We start from the raw sequence: 21783 nt of genomic DNA on the forward strand, positions 1-21783 counted from the left end.
CCGAGGTTTCTGCCTAAAAGGAAGTTTTTCCTCGCCACTGTCACACTGTTGCTTGCTCTGGAGGAGACTACTAGAACTCTTGGGTTCTTGTAAATTCGGGAGTGTGGTCTATCTGTATAGTGTCTTGAGATAACTCTTGTTATGAATTGATACTATAAATAAAATTGAATTGAATTGAATTGAATTGATGTTTTTACTTTCCTTTACAAAATTTTTAGTGGCGACTTTTTGTTTTTACTCCTTACATTTTACAAAATTGGCTCGTTACTTTAGCTTTATATAAGGTTGTCTATCAGATGTGATTGTGAGTGCATGTCGTAGAATGGCGCGGACATGCGCCTCACACCGCGAGCGGGCACGCCACACAGAGAAAAAAGTGAGAGAGGAGAAAAAGAGACTAGCTGTCCGGAGGATATTAGCTGAGATTGTGTGTGTGCGTCTTTGAGAACTCTAAGTTGTTTAATTTACAATATGCTGTCAATTCATGTAAGCCTGTTGTTGTATAGGTCAATAGTTCTGGTACTCTTACAGTAAGTTAGCCAGTGAGTCTGTTGTTTGTGTTCTTCGCCTGTAAAAAATGGAAATCACAGAGATTTGGCACACAAGCAGCAAGACATTATCAGTCATCCTTGGCCTTGTCTAGGAGAGATCTTTGAGATAGTAGATATCAAGAATGACTCCTGGCCAATGTGCTGCGTAACTCTAAAAGTATGAGGAACTTCTTAATTAATGTCTGTTTAGTAATTCGTATTTGATCCTTTATTTTGTTTCCTGCAGCTGTACTTGAGACACACACAAACATGCGTGTAGATTTCTTTAAATGTCAAGGGGAAGATTAAAAAAAAAGAAACTGGATCTGTGAATTCTCACAGAATCACAATGAATTCATATCTTGCTGCTCAATCGGAATTTTATAAACCTGGAGTCCCAGTTTCGGTCACAATAATCATACGTATGATGTTTTAGGCCTATTGGCAGACATCCATTTAAAATGTAGCCAATGACATAAAGAGCCTTTTCTCCTTGTCCACTGAAGTTTCTCAGCTTGCATTCTAGAAACATTTGTGTGGTCCAGGTAGATTTGTATAAAAGAATGGTTGTCGTTCGCCAGGCTACTTTTACTTTTATACTTTAAGTACATTTCCAAGCCTTTTACTTCAGTAAAGAAGTTAAATTAATTCTTCTAGTTTTACCAGAGTATTTTTGTGAGTACTTTTGCTATCTCTGATCATTTATCACACATTTTCTCGAAGGGTTTCTCTAGTTCAAAATCATTTCCCGGTGCTATGTGGAGTCTTTACTTCTGCATACCTACCCGTGTATGAAGCCAACTTTCTCATGAGCTCAGCATTATTGTTATTGAATCAAAGTGGATTTAGTTAAAAGGACTTTCATTTCCAAGGAAAACAGATCAGATTTGAATAACAAGTATTAAATACAAACTAAATATGTACTCATCCTGAATCACATGTGCAGCAGTTGGCTTTTTAAGTCACACATGGAAATCTCCTGTGTGCATTCAAAGAGTTTCAAGTGTAGATGCAGACAATGTAACACTCACAAAGCTAGTGCTTGTCAGCCATTGTTTATCAGGCGTCAATGTGCAAAAATGGTTTGAGGCTCCTAGAGGGACAGCAGATTGCAGACAATCACCCCATTTGATTTGATTCAAACTGGATAATACATAAATGTTGCGGTTTTGCAGATATTTAGGTTGGTGATCCTTTTAAATAGATTAACCCATTTAGGTCAGATGGTTAAGTTTGCATAGGAGTACCAGATGCTGGATGTGTTCGATCCATTATACCTTTTTAGCTATTTCAACTATTTACTATTTGTGCAATACTATTTCAACTGTGCATTCTTTCATTTTAGCTAACTTTTTCAGTCATGTAGCCATTATTTACAATGGAAGCTTATTTCACCATTGGTCCAATAGCTCACTATTTTAACTTTAACAAGTAGACCTTCTGTTAGCTAATTATTTCTACTACATAATGATCTGTTGCTTGACTCAACCGCAATAAGTGTTCATGTGTTTCAGCTGTCTGTGGATGTATTCCTCATCATGACTGTTATTTTTGTTAGTTATGTTACACTCAAGTACACCTTGTTGGGATTCCTGTTCTGTCCCTGTGACCCAGCCTTACATATTCAATATTTGTGGACAGTTGTGGGTCTCCTTAGAGCTTTAAAAACAGAGGTTTTTAAAAACGCTGTCTTAAGAAACACGCACAGAGATCACAGTAAATCATGACGTTTGACCTTTATGAAGTTGACAGTTTAAGCTGATTCCCTTTTGTTCCCCAACAATCACTACCTGTACCTGAATCTGGATAGGTTGTTTCCTCTCTAAAAACTGGTGCAGTGTGACTAGTTCACACTGCACCAGTCAGTGTTGATAGAATCTAATGGTGAATAAGCTTTGTCACCTCCAGGAACAGAAACAGAAATACCTTGTGTGTGCAGGGTTGAAAGTCTGGTTCTGTTTGTTGTTTCTTTTGGTTTGAGCTTTTTTCTCCAAGTTTTACTTTACATTTCACCACAACCTTTAACGCCCCTGAACATTTTATTTAAAATCTAGTTATTTATTTTTTATTTTAAAAAAATACCCTGAAGTGTTATTTATTAAGAATCAGACTGAAAGCTGATCTGCTTCATGAGGAGTGATTGCCTCTGGCTTAGTCAGATTTGAGTGACAGATACATTGTTAACAAACTAATGACTTGTCATGAGATCTATGAGGACAAAAAACAGTGACTTGACATGTACAAGTCTGTAAAATGAATTTAAAGTACCAGCAGTAAAAGTTTTCTCTGCGCCATGCATGTATTACATGTAGTGCCTCTGTCTGTGACTGATATCTGATTCTATGTGACATTATTAGATATTAATACTGAAGTGACAATGAGATAGCAACATCTTACTGCTGTATCTGCTCCAGGTGGAGCACCTATAAAAACTTTAACTACAGTTGGATTGTTTGGTCCAGTGGTTCCCAAACTAAGGCACGGCCACTCCAAAGGGTCAACAGACAAATCTGAGGGGTTGTTCAATGATTAATGGAATAGAAGAAGAAGAAAGTAAGATCTGATATACAAATCTGTTTTCACTCCAATATTTCATATATATATATATATATTTTAAGGGCTCACAAGTCAGAACGTTTCATTTGTAACAATTCATTGTTTGAAATCCGGTTAAACAGGAGGACGGCACTGAGCCGTTGGGCAACAGGTGACAATGTTTGTGTTGCTTTATCGGAGGAATAGAGACAGAGAGAGAGAAAGGGGGAGGGACAAAAAGATTATTTAATGCGGAGTAGCTCTGATGACCCGTACTTACAGTTATGGCTCTGTACAAGGTGATCGGTGCGGTGGCTCTGCTGACTCTCCTGACACAGGGTAAGGACTCTCCTCACTGCACACACCTGAACCAATCATGTTTGAGATGTACTGAGTGGACGCACACTGAGGAGGAAGTCAAATTTTGTAATCATTTAAATTAGTAAGTAGTGAAGTAAAACAAGTGCAAGTCCTGTAATCAAATTACTACTTTTGAAGTAAATAAAAAGTACTTGGAAAAAAAAAAACACCAACTCTGTGATCCTGTCATACTGAGCGCACGTTATTTATTCAAAGTATAAATGAATAAAAGGCATGGCTAGTTTATTCATACAGCACATTACTGACACAGGGGCAAGCACAAGGTGCTTCATTATAGTACTAAACAGGACCCAGTAGAAACTGTAGTAGTTACTGTTTTTCAGAATGGTAGTTACTGTAGAGTAGAGTAACTACCCTTCTGAAACACAGTAACTACATGTTTATTGTTTTTCAGAAGGGTAGTTACTGTTTTTTTTAGACGGGTAGTTACTGTTTTTCAACTGAAAAGTTTATTCATCCAGCACAATTCTGACACACAGGCAAGTACAAGGTGCTTCCTTATAGAACTAAACAGGACCCAGTAGAAACACGGTAGAATATGAGAAGTGCAAAATATGTAAAATTTATGACAGTGATCAAATTTACGTGTCCAGGTCGAGTCAATTCTCTAAAACTTATTTAATGTCCAAAAGTTATCGTGTCTGTTTATAATGGTTCTAGGAGGTCAAAACAACTAAAGAAATGAATCTGTAAAATGTGCAGTAACTATCAGATAAATGCACTGGAATCAAAGGACGACATTTCCCTCTGAGATGCTGCAGGGAAAAACTCAAACCTTAAACCTTTGGATCTTTTTAAAGCTTCAGGAATAAATTAACTTAGCTTAATTAATACTGATTGGTAACTTTGTCTGAAGGGGATGATAGTGTGTTACACAGATTTGTCCAGTCTGAATGAAAACTTTACTGTGAATCACTACTTTCTCCTCCTCCTTACTGGTTATAAAGTGATAAAAACCTACACAGCCTGACAGCATCATCATAGAAATCATGGATTTAACGGGTAGTCTTCATCATTTATACAATTTTCTTTAAGGTCTGCTTTAAAATGCACATGCATTTTAATAATTCAATTCTATATTTAGTGTAAAAAATTAATACATTTCTGCAGTTTTAAGATAGAAGATGTGTGTAATGTGGGTATAATTTAGTCCCCATCTCACCTGTGAATTATCTGTTGATTGACAGACCATCTTGCTGAAGCAGATGAGACACGTACTGCGTGCTCTTCCACCTTCAATAGCTTTTAATATGTTTTAATTTGTTTGCAGAGCTGAGATTCTAAAATCTTAAGCATCTTAAACCGGTTTGGGGAGTTTTGTGGACGCCACATGTTTCTTTCATCACTGCTCTGAGGAATGTGTGCCAGAGGGTTTTAGGGTACACACGTTAAGTCCCTGATTAATAAAATATTTGTTGACTCAACTTGAAAGTATGTGTAACCTGGTTGCCTGGAAATTCTAAGTTGCTTAACTAATGACATGTTCAGTCAACTAAGGTTTGTTTGTATACACAACCTTCAGTTTAGTGTGTCCAACTTCAAATTATGCATTTTACGAACTAGTGATTGGGTGGGGTCAACTCCAATCTAGTTCAACAACATTAAATAGTGGGGCTAATGTGCATTTTTAAGTTGTCTGACTGAGCTTTGTATTTGTGTTGACTTCCTTACGTTTGTTGAATTAACATATCAAGTAAGCTGCCTTGGTTGCCTCGAAAATCTAAGTTCTAACAACTTTTTGGAAAAGTTTACACTAGACAAGAGTGTTAGACAAGATTAACAATAACATTTATTTCACACATTCAAATGTTTTACACGATACAACATTTTTGGTAAGACACAGCATCAACATTTTGTAGTCAATATCTATCTGCCTTTCACAAAACATTTGCTGAGGAAAAGAAGAACATCTGTGTCAGTCATCCATAACAGAAAATTCTTTATGCCACTGTATGTAGGAAACATGTGATTTATTGATACGTTCACTTACTGTTGAAGTGTAGGCCATCATCATGGTTGTTTATAATTTATGTTAAACAATTCTTTTTGGCAGGCTTGGTAGTAGTCTCATAGAGTAAACATCACACTTGTTGCTTGCTCTGGAGGGAACTACTAGAACTGTTGGGTCCTTGTAAATTCTGGAGTGTGGTCTAGACCTACTCTATCTGTAAAGTGTCTCAAGATAACTATTGTTATGAATTGATACTAAAAATAAAATAGAACTGAATTGAATCTAACTGAACTTCATGTGTAAAATGAGTTGATTGCCCAGTTAACTTCTGCAAGTGGTATGTTTTATCAAAGCATCATTGGAGACTGGAGAAATAACAGTATGCTGGTAGTGTTATGATATGTGATATATGACCAGCAGTAACCACAGTAGAGGTATTAACACACAGCATCCTTTTGGGATTGCTGTGCTGTAACCAGTCAGTGATCATCAGATGTCTGTCGGTGAAGACACAGTCAAAACATTTACCCGTTGCTTACCTGACAAAAGACAAAAGGACAGGCTTTGATAGAAAAATGTCCCCTGTCTAGCTTTTCTATCAGGGCTCTGTTGGTTGACTTGAAGCATGGCAACATTGGAGGCAGTAAAACCAGTGTGATGGGACAGCAGACAGCATGGAACACTGCTATCTGTTAAAACAATAAAACAAGACAGTATGTAAAATATGTGCTGTTGGTAGAGAAAGACATGCACTGTATGTCAACACCGCTGAAACAGACATAAATAACAGCATACTTAGTCTTTGTCTCATGCTATCAATACTTTTTCAATTTTGCAGAGTTGAGATTTAATGACGGGCTATGGTAACACAATTAGTGTTGTCATGTTTACACATTTCCAATGATAGGGTTGACCATGTCATTTTCATTATGTAAGATTAAGACTGGGAGGGGTTTTACTGGAACATTTTTACCCCACAATGAATTTTAATTTGATAAGATACATTAAAACACATTGCACATGTTGAAGAAACACATAACAAAATATATATATTAATGAGATATACAGTATATTCTGTATATGAAAATGAACGATCAAATTATTAAAAGTAAGGCTGTTTTGTGAATCCCTCAAACTTTATGGAATGAATACTAAATGGGTGAGTGCCTCTTTAGGTACTCTTTAAGACAGTTTTTAGTCAAAGAATAGTAAGTCATTTCCACATAGTTCAAATTCATATAAAAATAATAAAAGTTTGCCTCTGTTACAGTATCAGTGAATATCTTTTCTATCTTTTCTAATTACTGTACCAAAAGCAAATGAAAGACGTCATGACGAAGAAAAGATATTTGGGTTTGAATGACTTTGGTTACGAATGATCACATTAGGCATCAGTAAATAAAAATAACTGATTTTGTGTTTGTTTCCTTTTTTTTCAGAGTCTCACTCACAACCTGATGGTAAGTCAGTTTTATGCACACTTCTTTACTTTCACCTGTGTCAACATGTTGTTGGACTTCAGCTGTTTTATTTACATCTTCATTGTTGTTAGTATTTGCTGTCAAACCCAGTGAAGGCAATGGAACATGTAGAATTAAATTGAAATATGAAGTTTCTCCTCTGTTACTTAGGACTCTATTGGATTAGAAACACCTGAGAGCATCCCAGGATCATAATCCTCAACCAACAGTTAAAGTTTATAATCCCAGCAGTGCTCAGTGGTGATCCAGGGAGAGGGGAGTATTGCTCACTGTGTTCTTATTGTCTGTCTCTCTGCAGTGTGTGGTATAACTCCGCTCAACAACAGGATTGTTGGAGGACAGAAGGCCCCTGTGGGGAACTGGCCCTGGCAAGCCAGCCTGCAATCATCTGGTAGCCACTTCTGTGGAGGATCCCTCATTAACAATGAATGGGTGCTGACTGCTGCTCACTGCTTCTCAAGGTAAGCACTAAGGGGCAGATTCTCTTAGGCGGTGGCTTTTGTGTTTGTTTAACCGCTCTGCTCTTAACTTCTGTGAACTGTTTTGTTTCTCTTTAGCATCCCAGCCAGACTGACTGTGTCTCTGGGTCTCCAGAGTCTACAGGGACCCAACCCCAATGTGGTGTCTCGGACGGTAACAACCGTCATCAATAATCCTGGCTATAACGCCGATACTGATGATAACGACATCTGCCTCCTGAAGCTCTCGTCACCGGTGACTTTCAATAATTTTATTGTTCCTGTCTGCCTGGCAGCTCCAGGCAGCACCTTCTTCAGCGGCGTTAGCTCCTGGGTGACCGGCTGGGGCACCATTGGCTCTGGAGGTGGGTCAGAAAGAAGCTAGGTTACATGTATTTATTTCAATACAATGGTGACAACAACTGAGTTTGCTCAGACATTTCAATGCAAAAATGAGTTCCATCTTCCTTTACCCATAAAGCAACAAAACAGATTTTTAGAAATATTATTTAAAGGGGAATACCGTTCAATTCCAACACGTAGCTTTGTTGTCTGTAAATTTGGAGTACTGTCACTAGAGAAAAAGATGAAACCAATCGGTGCTACCTACACCGTGTTATCCTCCTGCTAGAGTTAGCACTCAACAGGCTCAAACAGGGAAAGTTTTAAACGTGTTTTTAGCCTCTAAACATTTTAGAAATGTCATTACAAGTTCCTACCCATGTGAAGTGATTACTTCCAAGTGAACACAGCAAATTTGACGGCAGTAAATGTGACAGAAAGGCATAAAAGCTGTGTAAATTAGGCCAGTGCACAAACCTCTGTTCATTTCCTGTTTTGCGGTGAAGTCCACACTAGTCTAAACACGCCTTTCTCTGACATCTACTTCAGTCAAATTTGCTGTGTTCCCTCAGACGGAATCACTGCACATGGTTAGGCACTGTTATTGACATTTTGAACGTGTTTTGAGGCTAAAAACACGTTTAAAATGTGCCTTGTTTAAGCCTGTTCGCTGTTACGCTAGCAGGAGGATAACACGGTGTAGGCTGCACCAATTGGTTTCATCTTTCTCTCTACTGAACGCACTTTACATTTACAAACAACAGAGCTACGTGTTGGAATTGACTGGAATTCTCCTTTAGGTTTAAAAATATTTAAAGATGAATTACTGCAAAGAGCCTCTGAAGTAAAGGGTTTGTTCTGGTGATGCTGCTGGAGGAAAGGTGACTAAAGTTCACCTGTGGAGTTTTCTTGGTTAAGTTTAAAAGTTAAGTTTCTCACCAAATCACACCATGGGTCGCCTTTAGGTGGTTGAATGAAAAAGTGCTGAATCTCTTATGTTCATTAAAAAAATAAAAACAAAACAACATTTCATATTCTTTCCATGTTCGGTTGCAATCTGTCTTCTTCTTCATTGTCTTTGTTGGTGCAAATAGCTACACCGGGCCCCTTTCTTGTGGTCAAAAATTCCCAGATAAATCTTCAAATTAATTTAGAATTAATTAGATGGGGTGAGAGGAAACGCTCAGTGGTCAGCTGAAAAGATAGGATTTATCTTCTTGGGAACATTAACTTTGACAGCATATTTGATGGAAAATTTTTAACAGTTGATATAGTTAACAGCATCCGAACAATGCCAATGTTATTTTTTATTTTTCCCTGTCTATGACCAGTCAATTTGAGAGGGTTAGCAGGTTTCAGTTCTTTGCTTTGAAGTTGTAGTGGACCTGTCCTTTGGTTTGACTTTGTTTTACATGGTCCTTTAGATTTATAGACATACTAATGTAGTAATCAAACACTCATAATTGATCACATGTGCTGTTTATTTAACTGTATTTGTTTGTCTTTAGTCTCCCTTCCTCCCCCAGGAAACCTAATGGAGGTGAATGTGCCGATCGTGGGGAACAGACAGTGTAAATGTAACTATGGTGTGGGCAGAATCACAAACAACATGATCTGCGCCGGGTTAAGTGCTGGAGGGAAGGACTCCTGTCAGGTAAACATCTTTACACCTGTGTTGGGGTCAGATTCTCCTGCAAAGATTCCTCTCCTAAATGTTTTTCTTCTTAAAGGGGGATTCAGGTGGTCCGATGGTGAGCAAGCAGGGAAGCCGCTGGATCCTGGGGGGAATCGTAAGTTTTGGAATTGGTTGTGCCCAGCCTAATTTCCCAGGAGTCTACACCAGAGTGTCCCAATATCAGACCTGGATCAACAGCCAGATCACCAGCAACCAGCCAGGCTATATCACCTTCACGTCCAGTGGAACGGACAGTGACCTCAGCATCAGCTGTACTGGCCTGCCACCGCCTCCAACCACCCTCCCTACAACCACCATTGCCAAACGTGAGTGTCTGTCATGTCCAGACTTTAACCTTAAATTTCCACTTAAATTGAGATGTTGTATTTATAGTAATGTAGTAGTAAAATATTACTTAAGTAAAAATATGTAAGTATTACCAGCAAAATGAACCTAAAGTACTTAAAGTAGAAGTATGTTTTGTGCTGTAAAATGTGTCCTGGCAGTATCTGATGTTTCTGGATTAATATTACTGCTGCATTAATATTTTGCATTTTACTGCTGTAGATGTTTACGGTTGGGCTCATCTTAACTCCTTTATTTCCTGATGGATGGTATAATCTACAACAATGCATTATATTCTATAAGATCAGCATGTGTTTTTTGCGTTGCTGTTCTGTGAGAACCATGTACCTTCAAAAAACGTTTTAAACCTGTTGATGGTGTCAGAGAAACAGCCCTGTTTTCAAACTTGTGATGATACTTTTCCAGCGGATCCAAAAATAATTTTTTAAGAGTTTATCTAGCTTAAGAAGTAGGAAAATCTTCTCAACACATAAAGAAACACTTTGTCCTTCAATTTATCACAACCATTAAACATTACCACATCTGGAGATACATTGTTTTCATCGGATAGGAAGGGGGTGAAAAACTATCATCCAAAAAGTGACTAATGCTGTCAGATAAATGTGGTGGCGTAAACAGTACAATATTACCTCTGAGATGTAGTGGAGTACATGTATAAAGAAACATGTAAATACTCAAGTACCTTGAAGCTGTACTTAATTCCAGTACTTTTGTAAATGTACTTAGAGTAGTTACATTTTAACACTGGTCATATATTCTGTATCAGCTCGTTGCAGCTCTTTATTGAAGCTGTATGATGTTTATATTGAAGGAAGTATTCAAACCCAAGAATAATGTTTTTATGGAGGCCCTTTTCCATCAAACTCAAAACAATGTTGTGTGAATCATTTTGTGTTCACACTTTTTATTGCAATTGATGCACAGCAATTTCCCTTGAGGATGAATATAGTTTTATCTTATCTGGTTGTCTACCTACAAGCAGGACGCATCAATTCAGGCTTATCAAACCCTGGACAAACCTCTCTTTATACAACCATTGGATAAACCCTGCTCCAACTTCTGTCCTTTGGTAGGCGCTACAGAACACTGTACGTCAAAACATAACCAGACACAAAAACTGTTTATCCCCACAGATTGTCACTATGAAGGACCCGTACCTCCAGTCATGTAGTGCCAGAAACTTCCCTGTGCAATAACCCTGAAACACACTAAACATCCACTGTACCATTAAAGTATAGTTTAAATAGTTTAGACACACATTCCCAATGAGAAAGTGTCTCCAAACATTTTATTGATTTAGTACTAATTATATATACACATAGCACTTTATATTTACCTTTGTTAAGCTTTGTTGTCCTTGTTTTAAGCTGTATGTTTATTTCTGTGAACGTACATTAAAAGTAACAACAAAACTAAGTCAAATTCCAATAAATCGGATTGTCATTGTTTCTCAAGCTGTGGTCTGTGGCCAAGCCCCACTGAATTCCCGCATTTTGGGAGGAAGCTCGGTGGCGACGGCTGGTGTGTGGCCATGGATGGCGAGCCTACAGAGGAATGGAAGTCATGTGTGTGGCGGGACTCTGGTTGCCGTTAACTCCGTGTTGAGCAACGCCAACTGCTTCTCAAGGTGAGACAATTGAAGCGCTTGTAATTTTTGAACTGTGTAAGAACAGAAGGTAACCAAATTATTAGTTTTTATCATTTAATGTAAAAATAACAGCGCTGCTTTTTAGGAAACCATATGTAAAAGCCCAGGCCTTGTTTTAAACCAATCAGATGGTTTTTTTTTGAGTCCTTACTTCGTTCATTTAATCTCTCACAGTTCACCAACACCGTCTGAGTGGACTGTGGTGTTGGGTCGCTTGAAACAAAATGGATCTAACCCTTTTGAGGTGACACTGAATGTGACAAATATCACCCTGAGCAACCTGAATGGGTCAAATGTAGCAGTGCTACATTTGTCAACCAAACCCAGCCTGTCCAACAACATCCAGCCCATATGCCTCGACAACGGCCAGACCTTCGCTTTGGGCTCCACGTGCTGGGCTGCTGGCTGGAGCTCAGGGCAAGGAGGAGGTAATGCTTCCTTGGCATCAATTCACCTATTTAGATTGAACATTTAGGCTATTGTACATTGTTTATGGCACTAACAGAGTTTTGTTGCCCATTTATTGTCATTTTCTTATTTTTCCCAACTTCAGCGGAACAAGTTCTGCAGGAGATCCAGACGACGGTGGAAAATTGCGGGAACGGGTCGTCGAGTGACAGCTTTTGTACCAGAACATTTACACTGGAGAAGGTAATTAATGAGAGCAGGTAATTCTTGTACACTTACATGTCTCTGTTAAACAGGAGTTTGTTGATCCTTAAACAGGCATTTCTGGATGTTTATTCCCTTTCTTGCTGAAAGCTTGATGAGGAGATCAACACCACTCTCAAGTCTGAACAATAGATATGAAGCTACAGTCAGCAGTAGGTTACCTTAGCTTAGCATAAAGACTGGAAACAGGGGAAAACAGCTATCCTGGGTCTGTCAAATGGTAACAAATTTCATCTACCACCATCTCTTACGCTTACTGAGTAACATGTTATATCCTTTTTATTTCACCCATACAAACTAAAGTGTAAGATGGCTCCTGGCTGTAGAGACAATGCACATTGATCAACATCACTGGAAATGTGCCCGTGTTGGCCACATTTTAAGTCATCTATTACATTTACTGCACAAACATACAAAGTATCAAACCTTTTATATAACTCTCAGCGAGAAAGTTTCATTTCACAAAATCAAACAATTCCTTTTGAGTCTAAGAAGGTATTGTTTACATAGGACATATGGTAAAACTAGAAAAATTATAACATAATTTTTTGTAGTTTCACGGGAAGATGTGACTGAATGTCATCTTCATATAAATGTTGAACATGTGTGTCTGTTGGTTCAGGGTGATTCTGGAGGTCCATTGATGTGTAAGCTGGCTGGCTCTTGGTTCCAGGCAGCAGTGTTATCAACTGATAACACCACCAGACAAACACGAGATGCAGTGATGCAGTTCCCCAAACTGAGCACCTTTAAAAGCTTCCTGGCTGGTACAGTGGGGTTCTTATCTCCAGCTTCAAACTCCACTAACACCACCAGCGCCAGCAACAGCACCAGCGCAACTCTCCTCAACAGTGGTGCCACTCCAGCTCACTTCCAGGTCTTCCTCTATTTCCATTTCCTCGTCTTCTCAGCGTGTCTCCAACTTTTTTTATAGGAGCCTCCAACCTTATTGAAAGGATTTACTGTACTCTACATGATGTGACGAGCACAAATGAATGTAAACAAGCTTTAAGGTCAAAGCTGCATTAATACTAATATATGACTTGTCTCTGGTGACGACGAGGAGCAAAGTAGTAAGGTTAAAGGAATTAAACCAAGCATCCAGGGTCCTTACAGCTGTCTCCACCATCAGGCGTCTCCAGGACGAATCATCAGCAGAAAAAACAATAAAGCTTGGCTGAAAAACTTTTGCGTCACTGAAAAGTACACTTTAAGATGCAGAAAGCATTGTTTTTGTGCATAAAATGATTAAAAGAGCTTTACAATTTTGTGAAGGAATGTGCAAAATACTGACCAGGTAATGTGAAAAGGTCCCAGTATGAAGTATAAGGATTACATGCAATGTAAAAAAGATAATAGTCCAACAGATGTGGGTTACTGTAACATGTAGAGCCAGATGTGGAGGCTTTATATTAATGCAACATGTAACAACAGATGTGGAGGCTTTTACGTTAATGTAACCTTTAGATACTGATATTGAAGTTTTTTGTTAATGTGCTGTGTAGAGACTGATGTCAAAGCTTTATATTAATGTAATGTGTATATTTCTGAATCATCACAATGATAAAATGTGTGAAACCTTTGTAATATATATACATTATTTCTTTTTACTAACTGAGAAGTCATTTTTAGAAGAGAATAATTGTTAACTGGGACATCTATGTGCCATCCAAGAACAACCATTGTAAGGAATGTATGGGTGAACAGAAGAATGAAGGAGGGATGACTTTTTATTTTATTTTAATTCTTTTTAATTTTGGAATGATAGAAATAAAAATACAGTATAGATAATGGTAATTTGTAATCTGCAATTTGCACGGCTCTTTGAGTAGCCCATATGTTTACTGTCCATTTGTCTTTTAATTGTTTTAACCCGGTGCTTGTTGTTGTGTGTGTCTGTTGTAACTCTTGCAGCAATGTTAGTTATTGTCCAAAACAAATGTCTCCTTAGACTAATAACAATACTTTGACTTTGATCCATTAAGAATCCAGACATTACGCACATGCCCTAAAATGATCATTTTTCATTGACATAAAAGTGTCACCCTAAACTGACACAGAGAAGGATGCATTTATGATGACTTTGCAGACTGAGTCAAACTAACTTTATGTCTCATGGGAAGGTTTAACACATGCAAGGAAAGAAGCATATTTTAGAGGCCTGAGGAACACAACTTTTATCAGCTTTTATATCATCTACCTCAGAGAGCTACTGTACCCTTATGTTTCTAGTCATCCGAAGCAGTCATGCTAATAGTCTGTATTTATTTTGGTTAAAAGCACATGAATATTGATGTTTTGGTTAATATTTACAAAATTAAAGACAATGAGAGTAAATGTTTTTTTCAGAACTTAGTGTCACCTCTCATCGTGTACTTCATTTTCTTGAGTTTAAGAACAACATAAAAACTTTAAGCCACCATGAAAGTGAAGGAGGCTTTTGGGGTCTTCCACTGCTCCTTTGCTTTGAAAGGAGCCAGTTGAGGTGGTTCAGGCATCTGGTAAGGATGCCTCCTGGGGGCCTTCCAAGGGAAGTGTTCCAGGCAAAATGTAGGCAAAACAGTAATTTTGACAAAATTCTGTACTACTTCTGTTCTTTTCCCTTTATAAAATTTAGAATGCAGAATTTTCAATTGTGAATTGATTTCCTACGGTTGTAGTCATACTTTTAATTAAGAAAAAATCAATCACCGCTGTATAGTGTGTAAAGTTTACGTACAGGTACCATATGCCATAGAAAAGTGAATGTCTATTAGTTGAACATAGACTTTATTTAAAAAAAGTACTGTACTTAAGAACCAATTCAAGGTACTTGTACTTTACTTGATTATTTTCATTTTATGCAACTTCATATTTCTACGCCGCAACCTCGAAGAAGTATATTTAATGCTTTTTATTCCACTACATTTAACTGAGAGCTTTAGTTACTTTTCAGTAAAAGAAAAAAAACTTTGTTTTCATTAATTCAATTCATTTTGCATTAATTCAATTAAATTCAATTGTATTTATATAGCGGTAAATCACACCAACAGTTATCTCATTGCGCTTGACAGGTCTAGACTGTATTCTGTGGTGTTATTTACAGAAACCCAACAGTTCCAACCAAGAGCAAGCACTAGGCAACAGAAGCAAGGAAAAACTTCCTTTAAGAGGCAGAAACCAAAAAAGTCCATAAAGAATCTTCAGCTGATCCAGAATGCTGCGGCACGTGTTCTGACGGGAACCAGGAAAAGAGATCACGTTTCTCCTGTTTTAGCTTCTCTGCATTGGCTTCCTGTAAAATTTAGAATATAATTTAAAATCCTTCTTCTCACCTAGAAAGCGCTTCATGGTCAGGCTCCATCTTATCTTAAAGAGCTCATAGTACCTTACAACCCTACAAGAGCACTACGCTCCCAGAATGCAGGGTTACTGGTGGTTCCTAGAGTCTCTAAAAGCAGAACGGGAGCCAGAGCGTTCAGCTATAAGGCTCCTCTCCTGTGGAACCAGGTTCCAGTTTGGTTCCGGGAGGCAGACACCGTCTCCACATTTAAGAGTAGGCTTAAGACTTTCCTTTTTAATAAAGCTTATAGTTAGGGCATAGAATTGAATATTGTTAGGGAGTAGTAGTTAGTCACATAGTTTTCAGATTTATCTATCATATAATCAAGAATATAATAAAACTGAAAGGGAGACTTGGCATACAGCCCGATCCGGTTGGGGAGAGTTCTAGCCCGACCGGGCTGGAGCTCTCTTTACCTTGTCTCTCTTGGTTTTGCTGTAATAATAGTTTTAGGCAGCTGGGGACTTATTTTGATACACTGAGCTCCTCACTCCTCTATCTTTCCATCTTTTCATTTATGTGCATCCATGTCCCAGAAATGCTTGTTACTAACCTAGCTCTGGGGAGTCATTCCCCGGAGTCCTTATGTTCTTTTTTCCCCAGCATGTTCCCTTGGATCAGAGAGGCTCCAAAATCAGGGTAGCAGCTGTTGCCTTGGTCCCGCTCCATGTTCTGTTATGCCATGTTCAAACTGCTACACTGCAGTGCCCAGCTACGTCCTGCTACGTCCTGCTGTGCCTTGTAATGCCGCACAGCGTCCTGCTATGCCATGAACTACTACAAAGAACTGCTACAAACTAATAATTTTTTCTATTTTTGTTATTGCCATTCTTCATTCTAACCCCAACCGGCCCGTCAGACACCGCCTACCAAGAGCCTAGGTCTGACCGAGGTTTCTGCCTAAAAAGGAAGTTTTTCCTCGCCACTGTCGGACTGTTGCTTGCTCTGGAGGAAACTACCAGAACTGTTGGGTCCTTGTAAATTTTGGAGTGTGGTCTATCTGTATAGTGTCTTGAGATAACTCTTGTTATGAATTGATACTATAAATAAAATTGAATTGAATTGAATTGACTCCATGACTAACTTTGGAGTGCGCGGAGTATTCATCGTTAACATGTACAAACTGAGATCGATCTGATAAATAAGGCTTAAACCAGCTAAGAGCGGTTCTTTTACTGCCAATTAAATGTTCCAATCTCTGTAATAGGATATTATGGTCAATGGTATCAAATGCAGCACTAAGATCTCATAACACCAGTACAGAGATAAGTCCTTTGTCTGATGCAAAAGAGGTCATTAGTAATTTTCACAAGTGCTGTCTCCGTACTATGATGAACTCTAAATCCTGACTGAAAATCCTCAAATAAGCTGTTGCTATGCAGAAAGTCACACAGCTGTTTGGCGACTGCTTTCTCAAGAATCTTAGAGAGAAATGGAAGGTTGGACATAGGTCTATAGTTGGCTAAAACGTCTGAATCAAGGGTGGGCTTTTTCAGAAGAGGTTTAATTACAGCAACTTTAAAGTGCTGTGGTACATAGCCTGTTAATAAAGACAGATTGGTTATATCCAGTAGAGAAGTGTTGACTAATGGTAAAACTTCTTCAAGTAACCTAGTCGGGATGAGGTCTAAGAGGCAGGTTGATGGTTTAGATGAAGAAATAATTGCATTAAATTAATAAAGATCAAGTAAAGCTAAGCAGTTTAAACATACATCTGGTTTTACAGCTGTTTCTGAGGTTCCTGAGTTTAGAGATAAGTCAGTTAAAGGCAGGTCTTGGTGAATTTTGTTTCTAATAGTTATAACTTTAGCATTAAAGAATCTTATAAAGTCGTTACTACTAAGAGCTATGGGAATACTTGGCTCAGTAGAGCTGTGACCTTCCGTTAGCCTGGCAACAGTTCTGAAAAGAAACCTGTGGTTGTTACTATTTCCACCATTAATGACGAGTAGTACGCTGCTCTGGCATTACGGAGGGCCTTGCTATACGTTTTAAGACTTTTTTGCCAAATTAAATGAGAATTTTCCATTTTGGTGGAGCGCCAAATCTTCTCAAGTTTCCGTGATATTTGCTTTAATTTGCGAGTTTCAGTGTTATTATACTTTAATACATTCACTTAAGTAGGATTTTCAATGCATGACTTTTTTTGTAACAGTGACTGCTCACAGCTTACAGGTTGATGATGCCTTCAGGACCACATCAGTTGCAAAGAACAGCTATAAGATCGCCAGCCCACTGAACTGCAACGCCTCGACATCCTGTCCATAAATATCACAAAAAGGATCGGTGACAAAGCGCAGCCCTGGTGGAGGCCAAACCCCCCCTTGAAATGAGTCTGACTTACGGCTGACAACCCGGAAGTAGCCCTCACGTTAGTCATACAGAGATTGGATGATTCCTTCACCCCATCCTCTAAAATCCTTGCGAGAGTGAAGATCCGTGTGAAGCAGAGTGAAATTTGCAGTTGAAAAATTCCTTGCAAAAGTCAGGATTTGAAAAGAATCCAGTGTCCAGTTTCCCGCAACCTTTTGACTATGCGTTTGATGGTGCGTAACACTCCCAAGGCTTTGTAGACTGCGTTTTAGTGACCTAAGGTGGTAACACGAAATATTACATGGGTAAAATACTCTGGGTGCAGAGGGCACAGCCTGCATCCAGAACACCTGCGCCAATTAACCTTTGTGTGGTGTTCATATTTTTGTTACACAGACAATGTTCCCAGGTCTAGTAGACCAACCACAATATTAGGCTTTCAAATCAATAAAGAAATAACAATTTAAGTAAAAATGCTTAGTAGATCATTAATAGTTTATTTTAGCTCCATTACTAATGATACATACATCATTTATGGTTCATATTTGCAATTTACCCCTGTGAGATCACATTTATGATCAGATTATAATTTTTCGTTTTTTGTGAGAAAACCAGGAAATTCAATTGTAAAAAAGGTTAAAAAAATAGAAACAAGATTTTTGATCATTATTGGTGCTTCTTTCTTAGAACGTAATCAGAACTGGTGAACGTAATTGTAACTTTTTCTGGTAATATTTGCATACTAGCAGGTGCGGAAAGACAACATTCCTGCACACAGACACCTACACTCACACACACACACAGTTTTATGCAAAGCTACCTGGACCACACAAATGTTACTAGAGTGCACGCTGAGAAACTTCAGTGGACATGGAAAAAAGACTCTTTGTATGTCATTGCCTACATTTTAAATGGATGTCTGCCAACAAAACATCACATACAATGATTATTGTAACAGAGACTGGGACTCCAGTTAATAAGAGCAAGATATGAATTCAGTTGTGATTCTGTGAGAATTCACGGATCCAGTTTCTCTTTTTCAATCATAACCCTTGACATTTAAAGGAATCTACATGTATGTTTGTATGTGTGTGTGCTCAAATATGCCTTCTGGAAAGAAAATAAAGGGTAAAATATGAATTACTAAACTGACATTATTTAAGAAGTTACCCATTCTCTAGAGGTACGCAGCACATTGGCCAGGAGTCATTCTTGATGCCTACTATCTCAAACATCTCTCTCAGATAAGGCCGACAGGGAATGTCTTGCTGTGGTACAACCAGCAGGGTGCCTTCTATGTGTAGCTCTTTTAAAAACCTGAATCGTCATTCATATGCTACCTATTAAATGGTTTTCGTTACTTCCCATCTCTGAACATTGTCCACTCAGGTTTAATGCACCCAGCCTCCACACGGATGCATTAAAAGCTCTGCCGGAGGTGTGAGATGAAAGTCTGTCAGAAAGGAGCCTCCTAAAGATGTTCCAAAGTGTCCAAAACATACGGACTCAGATCGGATTAAACCATTATAAAATTGAACATTGACCGTTTACCCAGGGTGCTCTGGCACCATGTACAGTTATAAGCATCCCTATGTTTGAACATGGTGCCGTTAGTCAGAGTTTTTCTCTTACAGAGAGGTGACATTCCACATCCCTAGAGCCAGCTGCTGCTGCCCGGGTCTGGTCCATCGAGGCCCCTGACCTTCACTGCCATCTGTGTGGTAGCGCTCCCGAACCCAGTGGTTCCTCCCACAGGTGGTGGGCCCTTGGGATAAAGAGGCAGGTGCCACGCTGCTTCTTAGGGCTGTGCCCGGAAGGACTCCGTGGCAAACCCGGCTACCAGGCACTCGCAGACAAGCCCTCCATCTGGGCCTGGCTCCAGACGGCGGCCCCGGGCTTCATCCGGGCAAAGTAACTCTACCTCTTCCTCATTTACCCATAGGGTTTTTGAACCATTCTTTGTCTGGCCCCTCACCTGAGAACATTTTGCCATGGGAGACCCTACCTGGAACACCAAGCTCTCACAACACCACCCTCAGGTTCATAAGGACACACAAACCTCTCCACCAGGACTGTATAAAACACACCTTGAAGGTGTAAAAACTAAAGCTAAGACAGGCGGTCCCATTCAACCTATATAGATAGATAGAGGAATGTAGCCAAGTGAGATGCGCTAAGCCATCCACTTAAAGGTAGAGTTAACAAAAGCACTGACACATTGACTGGAACTCATCAAGTGCTTTAAACAGTGGCTAAAGAAGTATTTCTTTACTTTAGTATTGATAAAGTTATGTAAAAAATATTACAGGTCCTTCATTCAAAGTCCTATATAAAAATTCAGTTAATGTATCAGCAGTAAAAGTACAGACTTTTTCTCAGCGCCACGCCGTAAATATACATGTAGTGCATTAAAGGGCATTGGTGGCCCTTATTACCAACACTGAGGTGCCCTTGAGCAAGGCCCTAAACCTCCAATCGCTTCAGTGGAGCTGCTTAGTGGCAAGAAGATCAGACTGTAGTTGTACTGTGCAGCTTCCAGGTATGAATGTGGAACTGTGTGAATGTAATGAAGAGACGATGCAGAAGAAGAAAAAACTAAGATCTGATAGACAAATCTGTTTTCACTTTCTTGCCTTTTAAGCTCTCCTTGATTCTTTTTGTAAAATGCAAAATACATATGAAACGAAATGGGAGAAGTTGAGAGGAGAAAACACAGATTTTCATAAGAGCTCACAAGTCAGAAAGTTTCATTTGTTACAATTCATGGCGTTTATCCGTTTATTTTGTTATTGTTTTCAGTTACTACAGATCAATCAAACTTTATTTCCAAAGCACATTTAAAAACAACCAGGTTGACCAAAGTGCTGTACATAGATATGGAACAATAAATAGACAGAATACAACACCAGACAAATACAACATACAGTTCTCATGCTGGATTAAAAGCCAGGGAATAAAAATGTGTTTTAAGTCGCGGAAGGCTAGGGGCCAGTAAAAAACGGAAGGCTAGGTGCCAGTTTGACATGTAGCCCCTAGCGACTCATTCCAAAGTCTCGGGGCTGCGGCTGAGAAAGCCCGATCCCCTCTACTCTTCAGCCGTGTTTCAGGGGCAACAAGAAGAGACTGGTTTGCAGACCTTAAAGATCTTGAAGGATTATGTGGCTTCAACAGATCAGTTATGTAGACTGGAGCTAGTCCATGGAGGGCTTTAAAAACAAACAATAAAATCCTAAAATCAATCCTAAAAGTAACTGGGAGCCAGTGGAGAGAGGCAAGGACAGGGGTGATGTGATCTTGCTTACGAGTTCCTGTAAGTATGCGAGCAGCAGCATTTTGAACCAGCTGTAGTCGAGAGAGGGAGGCCTGGCTAACTCCTACAAACAGAGCAGTACAATAGTCAAGGCTTGTTGTAATAAAAGCATGTATAACCCTCTCAAAGTCTGTGAAGGATAAAAAGGCCTTAAGCTTGGTAAGAAGCCTAAGTTGAAAGAAACTTGCTTTCACAACAGAATTAATCTGCTTCTCCATTTTAAAATCACAATCCATTTTTACACCCAGGTTTGTTACAACAGACTTAGCATAGGGTTGAAAAATGCCTAGTTCTATTTGTGAGACATCAGAGGTGTCACTGGGTCTAAAAACCATAACCTCAGTTTTACTCTTGTTAAAGTTTAAAAAATGGAAGGCCATCCAGACTTTAAAATCATTAAAACAGTCAACTAATCTTGCTAAGGAACTACCATCATTTCTTTTGATGGGCAGGTAGACGTGAAACAAATGTAAAAAAACACTTTCCTGTGAATGTACAAGTGGACTAGAAACATCACGTGGCATTAATGAAAATTACATAATAAGAACATTTTGAATGTAATTACTTTTAGAAAGGACATGTTTAGTATCTGGTTAAACAGGAGGTTGGCAGTAAGGGGTTGGGCGAGGCTTATGACAGCTAACAATAGTCCTTTTACTATGTGGGACGTAAAGAGAGAGAGGGAAAGGGGAGGGGAGGGCACAAGAAGATTATTTAATGCCGGAGTAGCTCTGATGACCCGTACTTACAGTTATGGCTCTGTACAAGGTGATCGGTGCGGTGGCTCTGCTGACTCTCC

General features: G+C 39.0%; 1 protein-coding gene and 1 long non-coding RNA gene across 3 annotated transcripts in view; one reads left to right on the forward strand and one right to left on the reverse strand.

The window, feature by feature from the left end:
• LOC117958504 overlaps nucleotides 1-8329 on the reverse strand; it is an 11453-nt gene extending 3124 nt beyond the window's left edge. The window contains exons 1-3 of the long non-coding RNA XR_004659743.1: nucleotides 8318-8329; nucleotides 6877-6880; nucleotides 5328-5337 (exon numbers count right to left, since the gene is read on the reverse strand). This is a non-coding gene — a long non-coding RNA (uncharacterized LOC117958504). The remainder of the gene's footprint in view (nucleotides 1-5327; nucleotides 5338-6876; nucleotides 6881-8317) is intronic.
• Nucleotides 3286-21783, forward strand: part of zgc:100868 (uncharacterized protein LOC554458 homolog) — a 31010-nt gene continuing 12512 nt past the window's right edge. Inside the window, exons 1-11 of one of the 2 annotated variants that reach the window (XR_004659732.1) lie at nucleotides 3297-3404; nucleotides 6837-6857; nucleotides 7177-7339; nucleotides 7436-7701; nucleotides 9187-9332; nucleotides 9409-9679; nucleotides 11175-11346; nucleotides 11542-11795; nucleotides 11921-12018; nucleotides 12662-13084; nucleotides 13315-13561. Coding sequence is in view for 1 of the 2 variants with exons in the window: in XM_034894929.1 (XP_034750820.1) it covers nucleotides 3350-3404; nucleotides 6837-6857; nucleotides 7177-7339; nucleotides 7436-7701; nucleotides 9187-9332; nucleotides 9409-9679; nucleotides 11175-11346; nucleotides 11542-11795 (1348 nt within the window). In the remaining variant the exon portion in view is untranslated. Of the gene's footprint in view, nucleotides 3405-6836; nucleotides 6858-7176; nucleotides 7340-7435; nucleotides 7702-9186; nucleotides 9333-9408; nucleotides 9680-11174; nucleotides 11347-11541; nucleotides 11796-11920; nucleotides 12019-12661; nucleotides 13085-13314; nucleotides 13562-21783 lie in introns of those variants that run through there. The other variant, XM_034894929.1, reaches the window with a different exon arrangement.

The sequence above is a fragment of the Etheostoma cragini genome, chromosome 15 (assembly GCF_013103735.1).
Source record: "Etheostoma cragini isolate CJK2018 chromosome 15, CSU_Ecrag_1.0, whole genome shotgun sequence".
Classification (NCBI taxonomy): domain Eukaryota; kingdom Metazoa; phylum Chordata; class Actinopteri; order Perciformes; family Percidae; genus Etheostoma; species Etheostoma cragini.